The sequence below is a fragment of the Microcebus murinus genome, chromosome 8 (genome assembly GCF_040939455.1).
Source record: "Microcebus murinus isolate Inina chromosome 8, M.murinus_Inina_mat1.0, whole genome shotgun sequence".
Lineage (NCBI taxonomy): Eukaryota > Metazoa > Chordata > Mammalia > Primates > Cheirogaleidae > Microcebus > Microcebus murinus.
This window is the reverse complement of record NC_134111.1, coordinates 106499592-106520904: the sequence shown is the minus strand read 5'-3', so window position 1 is coordinate 106520904 and position 21313 is coordinate 106499592. Positions and strand designations below refer to the sequence as shown.

Below are 21313 nucleotides of genomic sequence, written 5' to 3'. Positions count from 1 at the left end.
TCTCAAAAAAAAAAAAAAAAAAGACAGAAGATATTTTAATAGCAACCCTTTTTTGGAGTTTGAGACGGCGTCCGTGGGCCAGGCCAGTGGACGTTTTCGCAAGTCTGGAGCCTGGAGACCAGTTCTGGGAGCCAGAGGCTGAGGGCAGCCACAGGTAACCCAGAACGTTTGGCCAGTTCACCTGCCCTGGGGTGGAGACGGCGGCACGGAGCCCCCCTCCCTCCTGGGAGACAGCAGGTCCCACGGGCCCGTGCCGCGGATTTATTCCAACTTGGTTTCCACGCGTGATACTAGGCCGACACTTGGTGAGCTAAGCTGGCCTAACGGATGAGGACTGGTGGCGCGCTCTCTCTCCGAGATGCCCCGGCCTGTGCTTCCTGCTCTGCTGGGCCCTGGACGGGTGAAGACCCCCAAGGCCAGCCTCGCAAGGCCTCTCTCAGAAAGCCCTGGCTCCTAGCACTCTGGGAAGCCGAGGCAGGAGGATTGCTCAAGGTCAGGAGTTCGAAACCAGCCTGAGCAAGAGTGAGACCCCGTCTCTACTAAAAATACAAAGAAGTTAATTGGCTAACTAAAAATATATAGAAAAAAATTAGCCGGGCCTGGTGGCACATGCCTGTAGTCCCAGCTACTTGGGAGGCTGAGGCAGGAAGATGGTTTGAGCCCAGGAGTTTGAGGTTTCTATGAGCTAGGTTGACGCCATAGCACTCTAGCCCGGGCAAGAGAGTGAGACTCTGTCTCAAAGTAAAAAAAAGAAAGCCCTGGCTATAGGGCCAGGCCCCAGCTAGGCCCCAGGGGTGGCCCCGGATGTCAGGTGGGCGGGGGACCAGGACAGGCAGGGGACAAGGCTGTTGGGAGAAATGGGGGCGTGGGCTCTTGCAGTCTCAGCCAGAAAGAGCTGGGTCCTTCCCACATCTTTTACCCTTTTGTGGATTTGAGATTTTACAAAACTGCCAGACCAAAATGACCAAAGCAAGGCCCGGCCCCGAGTCCCGGGCGGTCCGTGGGGGCTTCGCCGGGAGTCATCCCAGTCTTTTCCTTTCGGCAAGAACCGGCTTCCCCCGCGCCGCGGCTGTGCAGGCCCAGGCCCGACCCGGGCCCCGTTGATTTTTCTTTTATCCTTCTGGTGGCCGCTGGCTCTTTCTCCAAAGCTTCGGCGAGACAGGGGCGCCCACTCGCCCCTCTGGAAAGGCTTCCCTGGGTCCCAGCATGCGTCTTTGCACCTCACCAACCTGTGGTTAGCGCCTGCCTCCTCCCTCCCGCCGCCACACCTGCCTCCTCTCTCCCGCCTGCCACACGCAGCCCAGCCCTCGCTCTGTCTGCTCAGCCGCCTCCTCTCCTCTTGGGGACAGTTTCAGCCTGCTTCACGGTCCCTCGAGTCCGGCGCCACCTCCCACGTCCCAAGCCAGGGGCCCCTCACCCAAAGCCTGCAACAGCCCTGGGGGTGCGGGGGGCTCTGGTGATCAGGCACCAGGCAGACGAGGGAGGCAGGTGGGTTGCCCAGACCTGGGGGCTCTGGTTTCCCCTGGCTAGTCCTCCCCTCCTGGGCTGGACACTTTACGGAAGGTGGGTGGTGCAGAAGAGGGCGAGCTCAGGAGCTGCAGAGAGAGCGGGGCTGGGGGCTCCCTGCCCGGGAGGAGGGTTCTGGGGGTGGGAAGGGACAGGAGGCGACAGCCCGAGGGCCGTGTCCAGGACCCCATGGATAAAGGCTTCCCGGGCACGAGGGCTGCACTCAGGGTGGGCTCTGTGCCCCCCAGGGGTGTTGAGGCTCCCCGGCTCCCACTGTGGGCCTTGGCCGCCCGGCACCAGTCTGTGCAGAGTGGCCGCGGACAGCGCTTCTCAGCCCGCAGGTCCCGAGAGCTGCGCTGTGTGTGGTGGGCGTGGTGTGGGCATGGCTGAGGCAGAGGCGGAGGTCAGGCTGGACTGTGCTCTGGCCCAGGGTGGGGGCACTGGTGTCAGGTTGTCTCTGGCACCTGGAGGGCAGGTGGGGGCCCAGCCTTCCCCGGAACATGAGGTTGGAGGCCCAGGGAACTGTCCCCGCTGGGCAGAGGCAAGAGGCTCCGTCGTGCAGGGCCTGGGCTCTGCCTGACCCCCTCATGCCCTGGATGCATTGCCTGGGGGTGGGGGTCAGGCGTCTTACAGGCCCAGATCGCAGCCCCCTCGAGGCTGGTGCTGCCACGGCAGGCTGGGGGGATGCTGGGCACCGGGGGTCTCTGGCAGGGCGAATCTGCCACTGTTGCCAGTGACTGGCATGGGCCAGCGAGGCCTCCCCCGTCTGCTCGGGCAGCCAGCGCCAGCTGTAGCTAGATCCACGTTCTCCCGCCCAGGTGTCCTGGGGGCCGAGGACACCTGCCCACAGCAGGTCATGAGGCTCGGAGAAGTGGGGGAGTGTCTTGACCCCGACCCTGGGGTCATTCCCACCGTATACCCCCCGAACCCCAGCCAGGAGGCCCCTTGAGGGCCCCGGCCCGAGTGGTTTCTGCCCCTGGGGCAGAGTGTGGGCGGCGTCTTGGCCCACGTCTGAAGGAGGTCGGCGTCTCCCACGCGGCACGTGGTTTCCTTTCTGCTCTGACGTGAGGAACTTCTGAAGGACCACGGAAGAACTGATCTACTTACTTGATTAAGCTGTGCGAGTGAGGCAGGCGGGCAGTGGAGCTCAGCGTCCACACGGGTGGGGTTGGGTTGGAGCCAGCCCGCAGGTCCAAGTCCCGGCGTGGGCCCTGGCAACGTTCTTAATCTCCGTGTGCCTCAGTTTTTACACCTGTGAAATGGGGCACGACCCATATTTCATCAGCCCTAACACGCCACCTTAGTGCTGGGTCTGTTTTGTGTGTCCCTAAGACAGAGGGATGCAGCCAGCTGGACTAAGATGTGCTATTCACGGGACAGGTCAGGTGCCTGGGACAGTGTCCCCACCTGGCCCACAGCAGGAGGTGGCAGGACACCTCCTGGGGTCCCCCAGGGGCTCCCTGGAGGGTGGGGCGGGACAAGCTGTATCCAGGGCCCTCCCAGTCTTTGTCCCTCGAGCCTGGGCTTTCTGCAGTGGGTGCTGCTGCCCCCAGAAAGGGTGGGTGGGGTCGGAGGGCTGAGCTCAGCCCCACAGGTCTTCTTCACCTGGGAGGGTCAGAGCAGGGCCTGCACCTGCCTGGCAGCCCAAGCTCCCTGCACATTCCCTCTGGCCAGCACACCTGTGTCCAGGTCATGTTGGCCTCCTCTGTCCCACCTCCACTTCCAAGCAAAGGCCCCCGTGCGGGAGCCCAGGTGCCCTGGGGCGGGAAGGCCACCAGTGTGCCCATCCCAAGGGTGCTGGCTGGTTCCTGCCTGCTGGGCGCCCTGTGGGAATGGGTAAGGGTCCTCACTGCCTGAGCCTCAGTTTCCTCTTGTGACTGGGGCGGGGCTGGCTTCCCCAGCACTCCTGCATCTAACCTTTGTGGGAGGCCGCGGCAGAGGAGCCCCAGCCTGCACCCCTGGGTCAGGAAGAGCTGCAGGGGCGTTGCAGCTGCCCTCCAGGGGGCCGAGGGTCTCCCAGGCTGCTCTTCGGAGCAGGGAAAGCCCTTTCCCCTCCCGAGGCCCTGCCACAGCGAGGAGTGCGCAGAAAAGCAGGATGCCTTCATCAGAAAGAGGGACCCATGGTGTCAGGACAGACAGCACAGGGGTGGGGAGGCCTCAACAGGACTCTGGGACGTGGCCGCAGGGGGCTGGGGGCTGAGAGCTGAGAGCAAGGGGACTGTGTGCACGGGAGGAGCCGTCACGGCCGGGCACCTGGGGATGGAGGGGCCTGGGGGCGGCCGGGGTCGAGCTTGGTGGGATGGGGAGGTGGCCCAGACCACCCAGGGCCCCGCGGTGTGGATGCCCCTGCAGGGAGTGTGGACGTCACCAAGGGCTGGGGGTCCATGTGGCTGGTGCCCTGAGACCCTCCGGCTGCTGTAGGGGTCTTGGGGCGTGGCTGGTACCGGTGGACTCGCCGAAGGGGCGTCAGTGAGTCAGTGAGACTTTCGCCGCAGAGCTGGTGGATTTGGTTGGAAACTCACTGCCTGGGAGGTCAGCGTAGGGGGGAGAGAGAGCAGGGGCCCCCCTGAGAAACCACGGGGTGTCTGCAGCCAGCTGGGGCCTCACCCGCCCCTGAGGGCACCGCTCTGGGGTGAGGTGGCTCAGCTCTTGTGCGCACCTGAGGCCACAGAGCTGGGAGCACTGCCTGGAGTAGGGTGCTCCCTACCAGGGCACAGCTTGGGGGAGAGGTCTCACCCCAGAGTGAGCCGGATGGGGCAGGTGACCCACCTGTCTTCCCCACTCCACCCACGGTCCTGCCCCTGCACCAGTGCCCCCCTGGCCAGCAGATGGGGCTGCCCCTCCCCCCCAGCCATCCCACCTCCCTGGCCAAGACCCAACCTCCCTGCCCCTCCTCCCCCCCGCCCATTTATCTCCTGTCCTGCCAAATCCTGCTGTCCCACCCAGCTGTGCCTCCTCTAGGGCCTCCTCCACCTCCCGGGAGCTCAGGGCTGTGGCGTCTGCTCCTACGGGTGGGGCAGGGGTTGCCAGGTTAGCTCTGCCTGCAGGGGAGGCCAAGGCGGGTCCCCAGCTCAGGTCTGAGCTGAGCTCACCATGGTGTGGCTCACCTGCAGGGTCCGCCTCTTTGCTCCTGAGCAGTGGGGATAGTTTGCTGTCCGCCCACCTGGCTGGGTGGCATGGGGTCACCCGGGGTCCTCTCTGTCCTGTGGCTGCCCGTGTGGCCAGCACAGGGAATGCAGCTGCCACCCCGGTGACGGTGGCCTCTGTCCAGGCCTGCAGGGCTGAGCTGCCTGGAAAGCAGGGCTCTCGGTGCTTTGGGTCACTGATGGGCAGGCTGGACAGCACTGGGGTCCGGGGGTCCCCTGGGCACCGGGCTGGGGGTGCCCCGTCTGGGTGGACTCACCTTGGAGCCCCCTCTCGCCGAGGTTCTCTCTGTTCACGGACTCTCGTCCTGCTGTGGGGCCCGTGGGTGTCGGGGGCCACCGGGGGTGGGCAGGAGGCAGAGGGCTGCCGGCTGCCAGCACCAGCCTCAGGGCGGCGGCTCGGCGTGGTCTGGGTCCCCGGCCCCGAGCCCTTGGAGAAGCAGGCTGAACCTCCATCCCCGGCGTCCCCGGCCCTCCCAGCCGTGCTCTCTGCAGCTCCTCCTCCTCCTGTCTCCTTCGAGCCCCCGCCTGCCCCGCCCTGGCTGCTGGCGGCCCCTCCGCTTCGCAGCTCTGTGTCGTGTTGCAAGCCAGGCCGTGCCGTGTTGCAAGCCGGGCTGTGCCGTGTTGTAAGCCGGGCCATGCCGTGTTGCAAGCCGGGCCGCGCCGCACCGCCACTGCTCACGCATGCACAGGGCTGGCCCTGACCACGGCCTCTGTCCCCCAGGGCCTTCGTGTACCTGAGCAACCTGCTGTACCCCGTGCCCCTGGTGCACCGCGTGGCCATCGTCAGCGAGAAGGGCGAGGTGAAGGGCTTCCTCCGTGTGGCCGTCCAGGCCATCTCAGGTGCGCGGGCCGCGGGGGCCACGGTGTGGGGGCCCGGGGCTGTCTCTCGCCTTCGCAAACAGAGGCTGGGCTGTGCCTGGCCCTCCGCTCTCCCTGGGGCTGGCCTGACCTGGTCCCCACCATCAGGGCTGGGGCCATGCCTGGCCCTCCGCTCTCCCTGGGGCCGGCCTGACCTGGTCCCCACCATCAGGGCTGGGGCTGTGCCTGGCCCTCTGCTCTCCCTGGGGCCGGCCTGACCTGGTCCCCACCATCAGGGCTGGGGCCGTGCCTGGCCCTCCGCTCTCCCTGGGGCCGGCCTGACCTGGTCCCCACCATCAGGGCTGGGGCTGTGCCTGGCCCTCCGCTCTCCCTGGGGCCGGCCTGACCTGGTCCCCACCATCAGGGCTGGGGCCATGCCTGGCCCTCTGCTCTCCCTGGGGCCGGCCTGACCTGGTCCCCACCATCAGGGCTGGGGCTGTGCCTGGCCCTCCGCTCTCCCTGGGGCCGGCCTGACCTGGTCCCCATCGTCCAGGCTGGGGCCGTGCCTGGCCCTCTGCTCTCCCTGGGGCCGGCCTGACCTGGTCCCCACCATCAGGGCTGGGGCCGTGCCTGGCCCTCTGCTCTCCCTGGGGCCGGCCTGACCTGGTCCCCACCATCAGGGCTGGGGCCGTGCCTGGCCCTCTGCTCTCCCTGGGGCTGGCCTGACCTGGTCCCCACCATCAGGGCTGGGGCCGTGCCTGGCCCTCTGCTCTCCCTGGGGCCGGCCTGACCTGGTCCCCACCATCAGGGCTGGGGCCGTGCCTGGCCCTCTGCTCTCCCTGGGGCCGGCCTGACCTGGTCCCCACCATCAGGGCTGGGGCTGTGCCTGGCCCTCCGCTCTCCCTGGGGCCGGCCTGACCTGGTCCCCACCATCAGGGCTGGGGCCGTGCCTGGCCCTTGGCGCTCCCTGGGGCCGGCCTGACCTGGTCCCCACCATCAGGGCTGGGGCCGTGCCTGGCCCTCCGCTCTCCCTGGGGCCGGCCTGACCTGGTCCCCACCATCAGGGCTGGGGCCGTGCCTGGCCCTCTGCTCTCCCTGGGGCCGGCCTGACCTGGTCCCCATCGTCCAGGCTGGGGCCGTGCCTGGCCCTCTGCTCTCCCTGGGGCCGGCCTGACCTGGTCCCCACCATCAGGGCTGGGGCCGTGCCTGGCCCTCTGCTCTCCCTGGGGCCGGCCTGACCTGGTCCCCACCATCAGGGCTGGGGCTGTGCCTGGCCCTCCGCTCTCCCTGGGGCCGGCCTGACCTGGTCCCCACCATCAGGGCTGGGGCCGTGCCTGGCCCTTGGCGCTCCCTGGGGCCGGCCTGACCTGGTCCCCACCATCAGGGCTGGGGCCGTGCCTGGCCCTCCGCTCTCCCTGGGGCCGGCCTGACCTGGTCCCCACCATCAGGGCTGGGGCCGTGCCTGGCCCTTGGCGCTCCCTGGGGCCGGCCTGACCTGGTCCCCACCATCAGGGCTGGGGCCATGCCTGGCCCTCTGCTCTCCCTGGGGCCGGCCTGACCTGGTCCCCACCATCAGGGCTGGGGCTGTGCCTGGCCCTCCGCTCTCCCTGGGGCCGGCCTGACCTGGTCCCCATCGTCCAGGCTGGGGCCGTGCCTGGCCCTCTGCTCTCCCTGGGGCCGGCCTGACCTGGTCCCCACCATCAGGGCTGGGGCCGTGCCTGGCCCTCTGCTCTCCCTGGGGCCGGCCTGACCTGGTCCCCACCATCAGGGCTGGGGCCGTGCCTGGCCCTCTGCTCTCCCTGGGGCCGGCCTGACCTGGTCCCCACCATCAGGGCTGGGGCCGTGCCTGGCCCTCTGCTCTCCCTGGGGCCGGCCTGACCTGGTCCCCACCATCAGGGCTGGGGCCGTGCCTGGCCCTCTGCTCTCCCTGGGGCCGGCCTGACCTGGTCCCCACCATCAGGGCTGGGGCTGTGCCTGGCCCTCCGCTCTCCCTGGGGCCGGCCTGACCTGGTCCCCACTGTCCAGGCTAGGACCATGCCTGGCCCTCTGCTCTCCCTGGGACCGGCCTGACCTGGTCCCCACCGTCTAGGCTGGGGCCGTGCCTGGCCCTCTGCTCTCCCTGGGGCCGGCCTGACCTGGTCCCCACTGTCCGGGCTGGGGCCGTGCCTGGCCCTCCGCTCTCCCTGGGGCCGGCCTGACCTGGTCCCCATCGTCCGGGCTGGGGCCGTGCCTGGCCCTCCACTCTCCCTGGGGCCGGCCTGACCTGGTCCCTATCGTCCGGGCTGGGGCCGTGCCTGGCCCTCTGCTCTCCTTGGGGCCGGCCTGACCTGGTCCCCACCATCAGGGCTGGGGCCGTGCCTGGCCCTCTGCTCTCCCTGGGGCCGGCCTGACCTGGTCCCCACCATCTGGGCTGGTGGCCGGCTCTGTTCCCCAAGTGGAGCCCAGAGGAGGCGTCTTCTGTGCCGACTCTCGGTTCTTGACTCGGGGACCCTCCTGGGTGGGCGGGGCCCCTCTGGGCTGTGCAGGCTGAGCCCGCTCTGGTGTGGGGTCCACAACAGCAGCCCCAGGTGGACCAGAGACCACCTGGCCCCTGCCCCTAGCCTCTGGCAGAGCAGGAGCTCCCTCCCGACCCCAGGTACGGCCTGGGCCGACAGGCCCCACCCCTGCCTCTGCGGGAGCCATTGCTTGAGGAGGTGCACCCACCTGTCTGGGTCCTCCGTGCCCACCTTGCGCCGGTTCCCAGCCGGGGGCCTTCCTGGGCTGGGCCAAGCATCCCGAGGCCCCCACCCCACTGCTGTCCCCATGAGAGTGCAGCTCGAGCCAGCCCTCAGCCCTGTGGGGACCGTTGCTGTCCCGGTGGGGGGAGCTTGGGCGTTTCCAGAGCCCAAGTTCAGGCTCTGTGCAAAGGTTCCCTTCTAGGGCCACCGCCCGGGCCCCAGGGACCAAGGGGGCCCACTTCTCAAATGAAGCCTTCACTCAGGAAGGGGCACAGCAGCTCCGAGCCCAGGACCACAGCCCTGCCGTCCCCAGGTCACGGACGGGGAAACCAGGCTGGACCGTCCTGGGATGTGGCCAAACCTGGGCTGGTCCCAGGCCTCCTGCTAAGAGCCTACAGCTAGATCGTTTCACCTGGGAGGACACCTGGTGTCTCCCGCCCCATGGCTGTGGTCACAGAGGAGGGAACTTGGAGAAGCCACCGACCCTGTGTTGGTGTCCGCAGAAGTCACACCTGCCATGGCCTGACGTGGGTTGCGGCCAGTGGGTCTGCCCTTGGCGCAGGCGGGCAGCCATGGCCAGCTTGGGCTGCGGCAGGCAGAGCCCCGGGGCCTGGGGCAGCCGGTCCGCTGGGACTTGAAGGCAGGGGTGCATGTGGTGTGGTTGGGGTCTGGATGGGAGGCAGTGGTGGCTTCGAAGCCACTGAGGTCCTGGCGGTGACGCCAGCGGGGGCATGGTGGGCACAGCGAGGTCGGGGTAGGCTGCCGGTGCCGCTCGAGCAGCTGGGGTCTGAGGCTCCCGCCCGGTGGCCGGGGCGGGCCGGGGCTTGTGCCAGCGTCCCGGCTGTCACTGAGCCGCAGCCAGCGGTGTCGGCTGCCCTGGCCGGCCAGGCAGGCTGGGAGCGTGCTGTGCTCTCACCCCGACCCCGGGTGGCCCTGCCCGCCGTGGGGGACAAGCCGGGACCCAACCATCCATCCCTCCCACAGCCGACGAAGAGGCCCCTGACTACGGCTCCGGCGTGCGCCAGTCGGGAACCGCTAAGATCTCCTTTGACGACCAGCATTTTGAAAAGGTGCAGACCTCCCACCCAAGCCCCCGGCCTTGGGGTGCCAGATGCTCTCCGGTGCTCCCACCCCCGACCCAGGGTGCCCTCCTACCCCACAGCCCGGGTCCCCTGGGTCCCGAGCCCTGAGCCTGCCTGTCCCCTCCCTCGGTGTCTGACCTTCCCCATCTGCCTGGCCTGGGGGTCCATCCCCTCCCACCACCCCGGGACTCCCACAGCAGGGCGCACCTGAGCTTCCGGAACAGACCCTAAGGTGCACCCGCCCCCACCTGGCCTCCCTCCCCTTGGGCTGGCTGTCCTCCGGGTCCCCACGGGACACCACGGTTCCACCCCCTGTGCCCGGCCTCCACCACCCGGCGAGAACGAGCCAGCTCCCCTGAGGCCGCTGGCGAAGGTCCTCACGCGAGGGCAGCGCCATGTGCCGCGCCCAGGCCGGGCTCAGGCCCCTTCCTCTCCCCTTCCTGGACTCGCTGTGACCCACCTGCACCCACCTGGAACCTCAGTGCCCGATGCACTGGGTGGGGGGAGGGGTGGCGAGTCCGCCCGGCACCCTCCCTCTCTTGGGGGACGCCAGGAGGGAGAGACTTACGGCCCCTTCCCCCAGGGGCGGAGGGGCTGGGACTGTCCAGGCAGGTGGGGCGGCAGGTCCTCGAGGCCCTGGCCCAGGCTTTGGTGGCTCAGCCCTACCTGGGGCTGTGATGTGGGCTGCGGGGGCCCCACCCTGGGCCACCCACTGTCCCCGCCCGTCTCTGACTCTGTTCGCCTGGCAGTTCCAGTCCGAGTCCTGCCCCGTGGGGGGGATGTCCCGCTCGGGGACCTCCCAGGAAGAGCTGCGCATCGTGGAGGGCCAGGGCCAGGGTGCGGACGCAGGGCCCTCGGCCGACGAAGTCAACAACAACACCTGCTCAGGTAGGTCGGCCACCCGCCCGGCCCCGCCCAGCCCCGCCCCAGTGCTGGGAGAGCCTGGTCTAGAGGTGCCCTCGCTCCCCCGGCTCCCAGCAGCGGTGCCTCCGGAAGGAATCCTGGACAGCCCCGAGAAGGCCGCCCTGGACGGGCCCCCGGACGCCGGCCTGGACCACCTGCGGCTGGGCAGCACCTTCACCTTCCGCGTCACGGTGCTGCAGGCCTCCAGCATCTCCGCCGAGTACGCCGACATCTTCTGCCAGTTCAAGTGAGTCTGTCTGCCGCGCGGGGGCGGGGCTTCGGCCTGGGCGCTCGCTGGCCCAGCCTGCAGGGCGGCTGGAGGGGAGCCCACCGGTGCCACGTGTCTCCTGCTTGCTTCGCAGCTTCATCCACCGCCACGACGAGGCCTTCTCCACGGAGCCCCTGAAGAACACGGGCAGGGGACCCCCACTGGGCTTCTACCACGTGCAGAACGTACGTCCCTGGCCTTGTCCCTACTGCTCCCTCCCGGGGTCTCCCGGCTCCCCAGGCGTCGGCAGGGCTGGCCCTTGGCTGTGACCTCTGGTCACACAGCCTCCTCCCTCCGCCTGTCTTTGCTCTTCTCCACGAGGACCCCAGTCACAGTGGGCGGGGCCGCCCTAGTGACCTCACTGTCACGTGGTCACCTCTGCAGAGGCCCCATCCCGAGATACGGCCGAGTCCCAAGTCTGGGGTTGGGACTCAACACGTGAATTTGGGAGGGGTGCGCCCCATTTAACACGTCACTCCTGCTGAGTGGCCGAGGACCCAGGAAGGCTTGTCCTGCGGGGGCCACCCTGCCCCTTGTCACTTTCTCCAGCACTGCCACCATCACCTTGTCCAGCCCTGCCCCCCGTCACCTTGTCCAGCCCTGCCTCCCCTCACCTTGTCCAGCCCTGTCCCCGTCACCTTGTCCAGCCCTGCCCCCCGTCATCTTGTCCAGCTCTGCCCCCGTCACCTTGTCCAGCCCTGCCCCCCCTCACCTTGTCCAGCCCTGCCCCCCCGTCACCTTGTCCAGCCCTGCCCCCCGTCACCTTGTCCAGCCCTGCCCCCCCTCACTTTGTCCAGCCCTGCCCCCCGTCATCTTGTCCAGCTCTGCCCCCCGTCACCTTGTCCAGCCCTGCCCCCCCGTCACCTTGTCCAGCCCTGCCCCCCGTCACCTTGTCCAGCCCTGCCCCCCCTCACTTTGTCCAGCCCTGCCCCCCCTCACTTTGTCCAGCCCTGCCCCCCCGTCACCTTGTCCAGCCCTCTTCCAAAAGGACAGCCGGGCCCTGTGGCCCCACCCGGGGATGCCGTCACCCGCAAGGGTCCGTTGGGGCTGGGCTGGGCGGAGCCGCGGGAAGGTCTCTGTCCCTGCCGTGGGCCAAGGGTAGGCCGGCTCACGCTGGGTGTGGCTCTCGTCCCCTGGCTGGTGGCCACTGCGCCCTCCGGCCCGGCTCACGCGCCCGCACGCCCCCAGATCGCGGTGGAGGTGACCAAGTCCTTCGTCGAGTACATCAAGAGCCAGCCCATCGTGTTCGAGGTCTTCGGCCACTACCAGCAGCACCCGTTCCCACCGCTGTGCAAGGACGTGCTCAGGTCGGCGCCCTGGGGGGCGGGCGTCCTGCGTTCAGAGGTGGCAGGGCCCAGGCGCCTCCCGTCTGCCCAGGAGGCCCTTTTTTTTTTGAGTCAGAGTCTCTCTTGCCTGGGCTAGAGTGCGTGGTGTCAGCCTAGCACACAGCAACCTCAAACTCCTGGCTCAAGGGAACCTCCTGCTTCAGCCTCCCGAGTAGCTGGGACTACAGGCATGCGCCACCATGCCTGGCTAACTTTTTGTATATATTTTTAGCTGGTCAATTAATTTCTTTCTATTTTTAGTAGAGACAGGGTCTTGCTCTTGCTCAGGCTGGTCTCGAACTCCTGACCTTGAGCGATCCTCCCGCCTCAGCCTCCCAGAGTGCTAGGATTACAGGTGTGAGCCACCGCACCTGGTCCCAGGAGGCCTTTTGCCCAGGCCAGTGGGACGGTTGGATTCAGGGCCCTGGGGCTCACCTGGCTCTGCCCGTCAGAACCAGGGAGGGGGTTCTCCCTGTCGGAACTTTGATCTGCTGCGGGGCACGGCTGTGTCAGGGGGTGCTGGCTGGAAGAGGGCCGAGGTGGCCCTGGGACAGCTGCTGCTGCCCACTGAGGATGCTGGGGAGGGGCCCAGCCGTGCCACTGCCCTGGGGAACGCCCCTCCAGCTCCCTCCCTCCACGTGGGCTCCTCGAGGCCCAGAGAATGGGGGGCTGTGACGGGTCTCAAGGGCTGTGGCGTGAGGCCATCTCACCCTGGATGCTGGAAGGTGGGACGGGGGTGTCCACCCTGCGCCAGGCTGACCCTCCCGGCCACCTGGGGAGTAGAGAGAGCCGTGGACAGGCCCCGGGGTGGGGGGCTGTTCTCTTTCCATCTCCACCTGGGTCAGGGACTGGCACGTCCCATGCGATTACCAAGGGGGTCTGGGGCCCTGGGGGTCTCTTCCTCCCACCCCAGTGGTGGGGGACCTGGTGAGGGAGAGGGCGGGGGAGCCTCCTGGGCTGTCCCCCCCCCCGGGCCGGGCCCTGCCGTTCTCCGGTGCCTCACGCGGGTGCTCCCTCCACAGCCCCCTGAGGCCCTCACGCCGCCACTTCCCCCGCGTCATGCCGCTGTCCAAGCCAGGTAAGCTCTCAGGGTCCCCAGGGTAGCGAGGCGCCCAGGCTGTGGGTACAGGTGTGGGTGGGTAGGTGCTGAGTCTGCACCCGTGACCGGGTGGCCCCTAGTGCCCACCCTGCAAGGAGGAGCAGATCTAACCCGTCTCGGGACCCCATGAAGGTGAAGTCTTACAGGTTGAGGACACCGGGCGGGTGTAGACCTGCTGACCAGGTCCCTGTGCCTGTGAGGTCCCTGTCACCTGCTGACCACCTGCTGACCAGGTCCCTGTGCCTGTGAGGTCCCTGTCCCTGTGACCTGCTGACCACCTGCTGACCAGGTCCCTGTGCCTGTGAGGTCCCTGTCCCTGTGACCTGCTGACCACCCTGCTGACCAGGTCCCTGTGCCTGTGAGGTCCCTGTCCCTGTGACCTGCTGACCACCTGCTGACCAGGTCCCTGTGCCTGTGAGGTCCCTGTCCCTGTGACCTGCTGACCACCCTGCTGACCAGGTCCCTGTGCCTGCGTGGGCTTCGTGGTTTGCAGCGTGTGTTCTGTGTTCAGCCGTCCCCACAGGCTGTGGGGAAACACTCAGGTCCACCTTTGAGGGACAGGCAGTGGAGGCTCCCAGGGGACTTGACAGAGGAGGGTGGAGGTGGGTGAGGGATGCGCTGGGGACAGGCCGTTTGTCGGGAGCTGGACATGAGGGGAGGCCAGTGGGAGCTGAGGGCAGGGTCTGTCGGGCTGGTGTGGGAGCCAGTGAGATGTGCTTGGACCGGTGCCGTAGGCTGTGGCCAAAGTGTGGTGCAGGGCACAGGCCGAGCAGCACGGCAGAGGGCCCCGTGCAGGGCGTGGAGCCTTGGAGCAAGGGCGTCTGCTGCCTTGCTGGGTCTGCGGTCCCAGCCACTGCTGTCTGCAAGGGCTGTGCCCAGGTGTGTGCGTGGCCCACCTGCTCCTCCCACCTGGGGCCAGGAGAGAGAGACAGTCCGGTGCAAAGTGCTGCGGCCGGACACTGCCCGGCACCGGGAGCATCCTGGGCCGGGGTGGGCTGGGCTGGGGATGGGGAGGTGGCCTCACTGCCTGTGAGCCCCTGCCACCCGCCCGTGGCCGCCTCCCTGAGCGTGTCCTCAGCGTGTGAGGGGCAGCTCTCCCGTCAGTGCCCGCCCCCTCTGTCCCCGCAGTGCCTGCCACTAAGCTCAGCACGCTGACGCGGCCCTCCCCGGGGCCCTGCCACTGCAAGTACGACCTGTTGGTCTACTTCGAGATCTGCGAGCTGGAGGCCAACGGAGAGTGAGTGTGGCCAGCTGGGGCCCGGGCGGGGGAGGGGAGAGCCCTGGGCTGGGGTCCCCAGGGGCGTGGGCGTGGGGGCGGGGTGAGGTGCTGACCTGCCCGTGGGTTGCCAGCACCTAGAGTCCTCCTCTCGGCGTGTTCACTGAGCACCACGGGCAGGGCCAGGCCTCGTCTCGGGCTGGGGAGCCCGACAGGCGAAGCCCCTGTTCTGGGGGAGCTGACGCGGGGGCTCAAGGCTGCCAGGGCTGAGACAGCAGGCCCGGGGGGCGGCGCGGGGGCCAGGGCTGAGACAGCAGGCCCGGGGGGTGGCGCGGGGGCCAGGGCTGAGACGGCAGGCCCGGGGGGGGGTGGCGCGGGGGCCAGGGCTGAGATGGCAGGCCCGGGGCGCGGTGTGGGGGCCGGGCCCGGGGGGCAGTGCGGCGACCAGGGCTGGAGTTGGCAGGTGTGGCAGTCACACAGTGATCACGGGACATTTGAGCAGAGCCCAGGAGGGTGGTGGGAGGTGAGCCCAGTGGCCTCCGGGAGGCCGGGGGTGAGGGGGCCTTGCCCCCCCTCGGGTGCAGGGGGGAGGTGGGCGGGGGTGGGGGCAGGGGCCTGCAGTCCAGGAGCAGTGGGACTGAGGGCTCAGGGTGGGGAGGCACAGACCGCGGTCCTTGCCCTGGGTGTGACGGGCCTCGCCGACTGCAGCCCATCCTGGCTTGTGGATCTGCAGGGGTGAGGGCACCTGACGCACCCTTGGGTGCTGTTGCAGAGGGCTGGGCCTCCCTAAACCATCGCCCCACCCCCCGAGGGAGGCCCTTGCAGCACAGGGCTGGGGCTGGAGCAGGTGGTGAGTCCAGGCATGGCTGGCGGGTCTCCTGCAGCGGGAGCGCCTGACATCTTGTCTCCCGCCGCCCATTCTGGGCCGGGCCCGAGCGCAGGCATGGGGCAGAGGCGCCGGTGCCTCACGCGGGTCTCTCTTCCAGTTACATCCCGGCCGTGGTGGACCACCGTGGGGGCATGCCTTGCATGGGCACCTTCCTCCTCCACCAGGTGCAAAGCCCCACCCCGCCTACCTGCGCCCCTCCCCCACCCACCTGCACCCCTCCCCCACCCACCTGCGCCCCTCCCCCACCCGCCCGCGCCCCTCCCCTGCCCACCCACGCCCCTCCCCCACCCTGCGTGGCCCAAACTGTCTGACCACGCCCCTCTCCCACCCACCTGCGCGCCTCCCCCACCCACCTGCGCCCCTCCCCCACCCACCTGCGCCTCTCCCCCGCCCCTCCCCCACCCTGCGTGGCCCAAGCCGTCTGACCGCGCCCCTCCCCCACCCTGCATGGCCCAAGCCGTCTGGCCACGCCCCTCCCCCTCCCCTGCGTGGCCCAAGCCGTCTGGCCACGCCCCTCCCCCACCCTGCGTGGCCCAAGCTGTCTGACCACGCCCCTCCCCCACCCCGCGTGGCCCAAGCCATCTGGCCACGCCCCTCCCCCACCCTGCGTGGCCCAAGCCGTCTGACCATGCCCCTCCCCCACCCCGCGTGGCCCAAGCCGTCTGGCCACGCCCCTCCCCCACCCTGCGTGGCCCAAGCCGTCTGACCGCGCCCTCTCTCCTGGCGCCTGGCAGGGCATCCAGAGACGGATAACGGTGACCCTGCTGCACGAGACGGGCAGCCACATCCGCTGGAAGGAAGTGCGGGAGCTGGTCGTGGGTGAGCGAGGCGGGCGGCTGCCTTGGGTCGGAGGGGCTGGGCCGGCGGAAGAGCAGGGAGTCCTGGCCAGGCGTCCAAGTTGCTGCGTGACGCTGGCTAAGCCAGGAAACCTCTCTGTGCCTCAGTCCCTCACCTGAAAAGGAGCACCTGGGACCAGGCGACGGCTCACAGACGTCCCTGCTCGGGAGTTCTAGGGCCGCGCTGACCAAATGCCACCCCCGGTCGGTCACCCCGAGGTCCGGAGGCAGCAGCCTGACATCGGGGCGCGCTCTCCGAGAGCCGTGCGGGAAAACGCTCCCTTGCCGCTTCTAGCTCGCGTGGTGGCCGGCAGTCTTGGTGCTCCCGGGCAGACACGTGGCTCGTGTTCACGTGGGCGCCGGGACACCAGGCAGCGTGTGTCAGGCCCGGCCTGCTCCAGCGTGACGCCCACTCGGCTCAGCTCGGTCACTCCGAGACGCTGGGGTTGGCACTTAGCGGGTCTTTGTGGGGACACAGTTCGGCCGTAGCCACCAGGAGGACCTTGGGTTTCACCCCGTGAGCTCTGTGGTCTGCCAAGTGTGTGCTTTGCTGGGCTGCAAAGGATGTGTCCTCCGACTTTCACACAAGGACACAGACAGTCGTCCATTCCTGTGCGTGCAGCCAGCGTGAGACCCCTGACCCTGCCCTGGAGTGGTGGGTGCCGGGGCCGCCTGGCCAGGTAGCCGTGTGAGGCAGCTTCCCCAGGGCGTGGCCTGTCACCCCGTGTCCCGGGACACCAGGACAAACGCTACCGTCTCATGAGTTTCGCGTCTGATCTGACGCCGATCAGAACAGGCAGGCGGACCCCCTTCCGGTGTCATTTAGGGCAAACCTGGAAACAGAGAACCGGCCTGAAGGCGGCGTCTACGGCTGCCTGCGGACCTGGCCACGCCGCGGGAGGAGGGTGTCCGTGGGCAGTAGCGCTGTGGCACATGCTGGCGTCCGGGTCTCAGCACGCTCAGCCCACGGGAGGGAATGGGGTCCCCACGGCAGAGAGGCCTCGGGCCGGGGGTCCATCCTCACTCAGCCGTCCCGCTCGATGTGCACTGTCCCACAACCCCTCCTTCGCCCTCCTCCCTTTCCGAAAATGCCAGCAGGGGTGTCTGTCTGTGTTGGGGGCACAGGGGTGCTGCTAGGAGGAATTTGAGGGTGCTGGGGTGAACGCCGAGCCCCCGTGAGGCTGAGGGGCTTGAGCTCTGCCTCTGGGCTTCCGCTCGGACTCAGCTCACAGAGCAGCCCCGTCACTTTCTGGGGGGGCAGCTGGCTTCTTCCCCCACCCTGAACGCCGCGCTCCATGCTCACAGCCTTCCCCGAGCACGGCGCCCCTCCCCGGGGGGCCCTGGGACTTCCAGGCCCAGTGAGATGGACAGTGCCGTGGGGAGGGCGTCCGCAAACGGTGTGAGTGGCAGGTGGGAGAGGATGGAGGTGTGAACAGCAGAGGGACAGGACCCGGGCCCCGCCCCCGCCGCCGTCTCTGCGGCTCTCGAGTGTGGTCCGTGGGCGGGTGCTGGTCAGACTGCAGCAGGCTCAGAACTGCCTCCTGCATGGACCTGCAGGGCCCAGGGTGGAGAAGGGGCGCTTTGCCGGGACCTGCCCCCGCCTGCCCCCTCCCGGAGCCTAAATGCTGCAAAGCTGCAACTTCACGTGTCAGATTTCCAGGGAGGGGGCAGGGGGAGGGCCCAGCACAAAGCCCCAGCTGCGTCCTGGGTTTGGTTCTGTCTCCGAGCATGGTGCAAGAGACATCATTGCCTCCACTTAACAGAAAACGTGCCCATGGCTGTGTGCTCCTTCGAGGGAGCAGAATGTCCCCCTCCAGGCTAAGCAGGTGTTATCAGGCACAGCCACCAGGTGAGGTTCCTCCTCCCAGAGCTGCGTGCCTCCTGCACAGCCAACCAACAGACCACCGGCCCGAACACAGACGTCTTAGAGGGGCCTGCAGGAAACACCCGTCGCAAGGAGAGATTTTACGGCTTGTCTGTCTTTTTCCGTCTCTCCTTCCGTCTCTGTTTCTCTCTCCCGTTCTCATCATTGTTAAGTGTGAAAAGCTGGAACATTCTCTCTGGTCGTGCCTAGATTTCCTCCCCAGCAGTCAGGAGGCCCGTTGGTTCCGGGCTGCAGGTGGACCTGTCAGGTGGGGGGCGTGGGGGCATCCACTGCGGCCGAGAGGCAGAGCTTAGGCTGTAGGGAGGACAGGAGAGCAGTGATGGCAAACGGTTCCTGGGTCGCAGAACGCCCCGCGAGGGCCTCCCTGCCCACGCGGCACCACGTCTGACCAGACGCCGCCCCGGCCACGGGGCAGCTGGTTTGCTAGCGCAACCCCTGCCCGGCTGAGGCTGCCGGTGGGACTGGCATCCCCTGACCCCGGGAAGCGTCCCCTGCACCCCCGGGGAAGTGACACTTGGTCCACTGCCTCTCCCGCAGGTCGCATCCGGAACACTCCAGAGACTGACGAGTCCCTGATCGACCCCAACATCTTGTCTCTCAACATCCTCTCTTCCGGATACATCCACCCGGCCCAGGATGACCGGTGAGTCCCTGAGGGTGGCGGCAGGTTCTGCTCCTGACTCCCGGAGACGGGCCCCGGTCGGTGCCCAGGCTGTTCCCGGCCGGCCAGGCAGACTCGGCGCTTGGTCCAGCCGCCCGTGGCCGGTCCAGCCCCAAGCTCCCCCACCCCCTTTTGGACACTTGAAGGAACTGGCCCGATGAGGGGCGCTGGTGGCCTCCATGTCCCCCCCCGCCCCCCCCCCGCGCTCACTTCTCTGTGCTTCCGCGTGGCCGGCCAGGCACCCACCTGCCCGTTGGCCCCTGCCCTGGCAGAGGGCCAGCACGGCCCTGGAGGACGAGCTGGTCCTGTCCTGGGAGTCGCGAGGGCAGTGGTGCGTGGACAGGCGGGCCACGCTGCGGTGGGCGAGGCTGGGGCCCTGGCGGGGTCTGGGGCCAGCGGTCCCGCAGCCCAGGGTGGAGGCGTGCCCACGGGCACCGCCACGCACGTGGTGCCCATCCCTGGGCAGCTCCTCTCCAAGCTCCCTGGCGCAGCGAGATGCGCTCAGCCTGGACGGTGGCGTTCGAGGCCCTGGGGACGCCCTCGGCAGCCCCGCTGGGCTCTGCTGGTGGACAGGACAAGGGGGAGGTGGCACCTGAGGCTGGTCAGGCGCCCTGCTGGGGGGTCGTCCTGCGTCTGACATGCAGCCTGAGACGGGTCCTGGTGACCCCCGAGGGCTTGACCCGGCCCCTGGCACAGAAGCCGACCCTCAGGGCTGGGGCTGCAGGGGTCCCTGGCTCACGGAGGCTGAGCATGCGGGAGGAACGCTGAGGGCTACATGTGCTTGCAGAGGGGCGGGGGCCCTGTCCCGGCGAGGAGGGTCGGGTCGGTAGGAAGGAGGGTCCCGGGGCAGCCGTCTGTTCTTCCCACCTCGGGTCCAGACGGCTCAGTTTCTTGCTGGGCTCCCGGAGAGCGGGCTGTGGGCTGATCCCTCAGCTCCGGAGTGGCGTGGGCATCAGGCGGAGTGGCGCTGGCAGCAGGTGGGGTGGGCACCTGGGTGGTGGCGGGTCGGGCAGAGGCCCCCAGGGGGCAGATGAGGCTCTGGTCCCGCCCTGCCCTGGAGGTGGTGCCGTGAGAAGCAGTCTGGGGGTGGCCTGTGGGAGAAGGGGAAGGTGAGGCAGAGGGTGGGGTGGGGTGGCTTCCCCTGTCGCCATGAGAACGCTCCCTGGCGGGCATGGAGAAGGCCTGGCACCCCACGCGGGTGCTGCCTGCAGGGCTTGGGCCGCTGTGCCAGGGCTGTGGGGACAAGGACCCCAAGGGGCGGGTGGGGGCCAGGAGGGCTGGTCTGCCCCGTGAGCAGTGCCTCAGAGCCTGGGAGATGACTTTATTCCCCTGACCTCTGACCCTTCCCTTGCCCAGGCAACTCCTGGGTTCTTGAGGCAGAAGGGGAGTTGTGGGGTGAAGCAGCAGGGCAGATGGGTGGGTGCCCCCGCCTGCTGCCCCCCTGCACTGAGGGCTGTGCTCTGGCGTCTTCCTGCTCATGCTGGCCAGCCCGGTCACTCACCTAGCAGGCGGCAGCTTGTGGCTGGACTTCAGGCAGGTTCACCTGCTCCTTGGGGCCTAGGAGCCCATTGCCGAAGGTGCTTCGGTCCTGCATCCTGGGGGGCCGTGTGACGTGAGGCTAGTCCCGGGGCAGCCCTGTGCCCGGGGTCACGGCCCTGGACCCAAGGACAGAGGAAAGCCTGTCCACGGGCAGCTGGCAGACCTTGCCCACCGCTGCTTTGGCCCTCGCTTGGCTGTGCCCGTGCTGGCCACCCGCCCTGCCCTGCCCTCCCCGCACCAAGGGTCTCCGGGACCCTCCTCGGCTGACCCAGGCCGGCACCCTCCTGTGCTTGGCTGACCGCCTGGTGGCCACTGCCACAGCCGTCCTCTGCCCTTGATGGGGGCTGGCGTCATGGCGCTGAGGCTCTGGATGCCTGTCTGTCTGCGGCCACCGTGCCCAGGCTCCCCGCGCTTGGCCTCAGCGTCAGCCTCCCCGCCCCGCTCGGGGCCCCCCACGCTTTGCCCCGCCGCTCAGAGCAGGCCCGTGGGCCGCCGGGCGGCTTTCCTCTGCGCTGCCCCGCTCCCCGCTGCCGCCCCCGCCCTCACTAACGTGTGGTTGTTTGTGTTTTGCAGGCAGTTTCTTGATTCGGACATACCTAGGTACCATTTGTGTCCCTTGGTTTCATTTCAGCCTCTTCTCTCCTTCCCGCCTCCCTCCCCGATCGCCCCCCAAGCCCTGCCCCCCTCACACCCTGAAAGTTTAATTTCCAGCGTTTTGTTCTCCTCCTCCACCCGCTCACCTCCTCCCTCTGTTCCTCACCTCCTCTCTGTTCCTCGTCTCCCTCCTATTTTCATCTCCTTGGAATATCGTTCCGACCCCTCCGCTGCTCTCCCGCCCCGTCCTCTTGGCTGAGTCCCTCGCCCACCCTGGTTTTGGCTGCTTCTGTAGCTTCCTGCCCCCCTCCGTAGACTCTGGCTGGCCTCCCACCCCTCCCGCCCTCGAGCCTTGCCCGCCCAGATCCCTGCGCAGCACCTCCCTGCATGCAGGCTGGCCGGCCGCTGGCTTTGGCCGCACTCACCCTCCCGTGAGGACCAGCCCCACCCCTGCGAGGGCCATAGTGGGCAGAGCCGTGAGCACAGGGGACGGGGTGGGGCAGACAGGAGCTGGAAGCCAGGACACTCACGCTCCGGCATGTTCCACAACTGCGTGGGAGCCCTCACCTGGCCGGACCGGTGGGAGGGGCGGCGGCGGCTCCAGCCACACTCCCTGGCACGGGCACCGCACCTCCCTTTTGGGAGTGGCAGGTGGCAAATTCACGAAGAGACTGGGTGCTTGGGTTTAGGTGGCCAAGGGTTCCAGCCTGGCAGGCGCAGGACCTTGCCCACGCCGGCCGGGGGCAACAGGTTGGGGAGGCCCTGGGCAGGGGAGGCCACCAGGTATCCGAGCCAGGCTTTGGTGAGAAGTCAAGTCAGTTCCGAATGGAAAGCCAAGGCCGGCCCCTC

The 21313-nt window shown here is 68.5% G+C and overlaps 1 protein-coding gene across 1 annotated transcript in view; it reads left to right on the top strand.

The window, feature by feature from the left end:
- KIF1A (kinesin family member 1A) overlaps window positions 1-21313 on the top strand; it is a 79333-nt gene that overhangs the window by 35886 nt on the left and 22134 nt on the right. Inside the window, 12 exon segments of the mRNA XM_076006120.1 lie at window positions 5374-5492; window positions 9152-9237; window positions 9999-10137; window positions 10231-10399; window positions 10515-10605; window positions 11609-11727; window positions 12768-12823; window positions 13973-14081; window positions 15047-15113; window positions 15684-15768; window positions 18208-18313; window positions 20444-20470. Coding sequence (XP_075862235.1) covers window positions 5374-5492; window positions 9152-9237; window positions 9999-10137; window positions 10231-10399; window positions 10515-10605; window positions 11609-11727; window positions 12768-12823; window positions 13973-14081; window positions 15047-15113; window positions 15684-15768; window positions 18208-18313; window positions 20444-20470 — 1173 coding nt within the window.